Raw genomic sequence first — 4,615 nt, forward strand, 5'->3', positions numbered from 1 at the left:
CCCAGCAGCCTGGCTGGGGGAACGGGCACCCGGTCTGCCCTGGTCTCCACAACTAGATTCCCGGCCTTCCTGCTGAAAGCGAACCGCACCGCGGTGCCCTTGCGTCTCATACACAGCAGGACCGGCCCCACTGAAGGGGACACGGGCACAGACTCAGAGAAGACCGTGGGGCCCAGAGAAAATGCAAAGAGATGAAGGGCCAGCCGGGGAGGACCCGTCCTCTGACCGCGCCTCCTCCAGAGACGGGGAACAGCCTGAGTCTTAGATGATGACACCTTTCTTCTGTCTCATCTGCATAGGTTTCCAGACCCAGGGGTGAGGCGCAGAACCACCCGCCGGAGGTCAGGGCTGGGTCCTCAGGACCACAGGCTCCCCATTCTCTAGTTGTGAGGCCAGGATGCCCCACGGCAGCAGCAATGGATCTGCAGGCACTTATGTCCACGAGGTCATTACCCTCCACCAGCGCGTCCCTAGCTGAAGCTTATTTCCAATCACAAAGTTCCTTCTTGGTGGGTGGAATCTCCTCCTTTCATGGAGGTGGCTGAGGGGGCAGCCTCACCCTTCCTGCTGGCCACATCCCAGCCAGGCTCCAGTCTTCTGGGGCCCGGACACGCTGAGGGCTCTCTTCCCAGCTTCCCTGGCTGGCCGCTGTCATAGCCCAGCTCCCACACAGACCTCACACAGACCTCACAGGTGCAGGCCCTGGCCATGCAGGAAGGCCCAGTTCTGTCCATTTCTGACTGCTGCTCTTGTCCCTATGGAGGAGGGTGGGTTCCCCCACAAGGCATGACCCAGAAGTCAGTGTGGGGGCTCAGGAGGCAGAGACAGGGCTCCCAAGAGCTAATGTGGGACAGGGAAAGAGGAGGGAGGGCTGTGATCCCACTGCTAGCTGCACGCAAGGCAGCAGAGGGCCCGTCCCTGGCTTTCCTGAAGCTTCTCTGTGAGGAGTCCCTTCCTCTCTCTCTTTCCCAGTGACCTGTGACATCAGAACCCTCCATCTGCGGTAGGCCCAGAGGGGGAATTTATTGCCAGCTCCTGATAGCTTTCGTTTAGCTTTTAGGAAAAGCTGTGAGATGCTCTGGTTCTGGCCAAGGAGATGGAGCTGGCACATCCCACCTACCCGCAGCCACCAGCTACAAGAAGCCCCTGGACACAGCTCTTAGGAGGCCCAGAGGGGTGCTGAGAGGAGGGCAAACTGGCCAGGGGCCTCAGCGCACGGGAAGACCATTCCACTTGCAGCAGAGCGGCAGTGTCACACCCTGACCCAGCTACCGCCACGTAAGCCCTTCCTTCCCCTCCCCAGTGCTGCTGCCTCCTAGGAGACTTTCCAGGGCCCCCTGCCCTAAGCAAGCCCTGCCTGGGCTCTAGACACAGAGAGTGGAGCCCCAGCTCTCCAACCAGCACTAGCAAGCGGAAGCAGCAGCCTGTCCAGAGAGGGGGATGTGGAGAACAGAGCCCCCTAAACCCTGGGCGAAGTGCTGGGCTCACCCCCAAGGAGCCCCTGTGGGAGACTGGCCAGAAGCACAAGCAGAGGCTCTGAGAACAGAAGGCGGTGGTGCACCCGCCAGCCTTCACACTGGCTCGGGGGAGCACCCAAGTGCAGCAGACCAGTGCAGTGAGGCAGAGGCCTCGAGAACTAGGTTAGCACTCAGACGCAGCCGGGAAGAGGGCCAGGACGTGCTCTGAATACCAGCACACTGAGCCTGCAAAAGTAAGAGATGTAAATGGGAACCAGATCATCATAAATCCGGAAATATGGGACACAGTCCAAAACGACCAGGCGCACCAAAGGCCAGGAGGCCTCAACTGGGACAGGAGAAGACAGAAATGACACCAGGGCACAGACGCTGCAAGCCCTTGACAAGGTATCAAAGCAGCGGTTCACAGCCAGCCAGAAGCAGCCATCACAGGAAGGTACCAAAACAGGGGTCCACAGCCGGCCAGAAGCAGCCATCACGGGAAGGTACCAAAACAGGGGTTCACAGCCGGCCAGAAGCAGCCATCACAGGTAGTCTTGAAGGAAATATAGAAATAAAATAACTAAAACAAAAACCTCTCTGGGTGGGGTTAGGAGCAGAGTCAAGAAGACAGAGGAAAGAGCCAAAGACCTTGAAGACAGATCAAAAGAAGCTACTTGATCTGAGCATCAGAGGAGAAAAACGGTTAAAACACAAGCGATGTCCCAGAGACTTTGGGGATGATAATAAGAGGTCTAACACCTGCGTCTGTGAGTTTCCACAAAAGAAGAAAGAATACAGGGCCAAGAGAGTATTTGAAGAAATAAAGACTGAGACCTTCCCAAACGTGGTAAAAACATACATACGGACATATATGTAAAATAAACCTGCAGATTCAAGAAGATGAGAAAACCCCCAAACAAGATAAACTCAAAGGAATTCATGCCCAAACATTCCAGAATCAAATTTCTAAACACTGAAGATGACGGGAAATCTTGAACACAGTCAGAAACAATGCACGCCTACTTGAGAGCAATTCGAAGTCTGGATTTCTCATTAGACACAATGGAGGCCAGAGGGAAGTGGCCAATGTTTCAAGTGCTGAAATGAAAGGGCTGTTAAGACAGAACGGTACATCCAGCAACATGTAGCCTTCAGAAAAAAGGCAAAGACATCCTTCAATATAGGAAAACTCAGAGAATTTAAGAACCATTATTAAAGCAACTCTTTACACAGAAAGGAGAGGACACCAGGAGGAAGCCTGGAACACCAGGATGAGGGAATAGTTTCAAACACCGGATCTGACAGCTGAAAACAAAACTAACGCTGTGTGAAGGGGAGTTTCAAAGTAAGCAGGGGCTCCAGGCGGGGTGGGTGGGGCTCCCAGGTGCCAGGCCTGGGCACACACCTGCCGCAGCTCCCTGCTGGAGGCTGCCCAGGATCTTCTCGCCCAAGAGGCGAATCAGTCGAGTCACAACCTGGGGGCAGAGAAAGAAGAGAGACCTCAACCACACACTGTAAACCATAAAGCCAAGCACCTTAGATCCATGGTTTCAAAACTGCCTCGGCTGTACACTGCTCCAGGCAGTGGATGGTAACACGGCCGCTGTCTGGTCACAGACGGGTGGGCAGGCACGTGGCCTGCGATCTTGCCCTGGCTGAGGGCTCCTGTCTTCCCCAGGCAGGAAACGGACAAATGGGGAAGCCAGAACCCCCAAAGGCAGACCACAAGGGACGTCCCCAGAGCCAAGGGTCATTGTGGGCTGCTGAGTGCCAGCTCTGGCCAGACATGGGCTGGTACTACATGACATCCACGAAGAACTACCTTTTAAATATAATAATGCTAGTTTGGTTATATTAATTCTAATTTTTTTGAGTTGCAGACTCAAGTAAATAAAGTTGAAATGTCAAAGTATGTATAATTTACTTCTAAGCGCTTTTGCATGAGGATAAAGTCGGTTGAAAGTTTTTTAATTGCTACAGTTTGCAAGATGGCAGAGAAGGAAACAGGAAACCTGCTTTTGTGGCTCTTGCATGCTGTACAGAATCAGTTTTGAAAAGAGAAGCCGTTGTCAGCTTACTCCAATCACACATACTTATTGCATTAATAGTTGATCTGCTATAACTATGGTACTAAAAGAAATGATCCACTTTCTGTTATTTTTATCAAGTTTTGGCATTAAAGTCACAGTAACTTCATAAATAACCTGGGGGCTGCTTCACTTGTTCACACACGGGCTCACAGGGACGGATCAGGCCTAGGCCTTCAGAGGGGCCACTCCTGTGACCCTCCAGTAGCAGCCCTGCCTCTTCCTCCAAAGTGCTACGGTGCAGGCTCTCCATTTCCCTGTCTGCACTCTCAAGACTCAGAAGCAGGGAAGTGACATCAGAAAACCAGAAGCAGGGCAGGCTGCCCTCATTCTGCCTCCCGGCTGACTGCCAGGCACTGCAGTCCTGCCCTGAAGCCGGCGGGGACTGCTGTCTGGGGAAGCGGGGGCCGGCCCTCCTCCTGCAGCCTGCCTGATGGCAGCAGTCTTGGTCTTGACCCGGTTCTGGCATTCTGACTTCACAATTTCACAGCTCTCACCTGTGGGTACTGGCGCTTGATGGAGTTCAGGGCTCCTTCGGGAAGCTTGGCCAGCTCTGAGTCCCGAATAGCATGCACTGTGGTTGCCCTGGCCTGGTGGGTGAGTGTCTCCACCTGGGGACGGGAGCTGGTGCTATGGCCACAGGCTGACCCCAGGGCCCGGAGGCAGGCCTGAGAGCAGGGTCCCAGGGCCCCTCCAGAGCAGGAGGAAACGGGGCTCACCCAGCACCCTGTGCTGAGGAAGGAAGCATCAGCGAGAGCTGTGGGCCTGCCACCAGCAGCCCAGATAGGCCAGGGCCTCATCCTCCCCACCGAGGGCCTCGGGGTCTCGGAGGAACCACCGTCCCAAAGGTGGCTGCCGAACCCACCCTAGGCCTGCTCTCCTGGGAGGCGGCCTGTGGGAAGCAACTCCTGGGATATTCTACTGCCTGTGCCTCTCTCTGCCCAGGTGGGCGCCCAAGGTGGGAAGAGAAAAGGTGTGAGGGGATGGGCACGGGGCGTAGGGGGAGGAGCAAGAAAGGGAGTGGGCGGGGAGGGGCGGCGTGTGGGCAGGAAGGGAGGAGGGGTAGAG

General features: G+C 55.2%; 1 protein-coding gene across 1 annotated transcript in view; it reads right to left on the minus strand.

Annotated features, from left to right (window-relative positions):
- The window catches only part of PNPLA7 (patatin-like phospholipase domain containing 7), a 66,631-nt gene that overhangs the window by 12,005 nt on the left and 50,011 nt on the right, over positions 1-4,615 (minus strand). The window contains exons 20-21 of the mRNA XM_010837557.1: positions 4,045-4,274; positions 2,866-2,935 (exon numbers count right to left, since the gene is read on the minus strand). Of these exons, the coding sequence (XP_010835859.1) occupies positions 2,866-2,935; positions 4,045-4,274 (300 nt within the window). The remainder of the gene's footprint in view (positions 1-2,865; positions 2,936-4,044; positions 4,275-4,615) is intronic.

The sequence above is a fragment of the Bison bison genome, unplaced genomic scaffold (genome assembly GCF_000754665.1).
Source record: "Bison bison bison isolate TAMUID 2011002044 unplaced genomic scaffold, Bison_UMD1.0 scf7180017845859, whole genome shotgun sequence".
Taxonomy (NCBI): domain Eukaryota; kingdom Metazoa; phylum Chordata; class Mammalia; order Artiodactyla; family Bovidae; genus Bison; species Bison bison.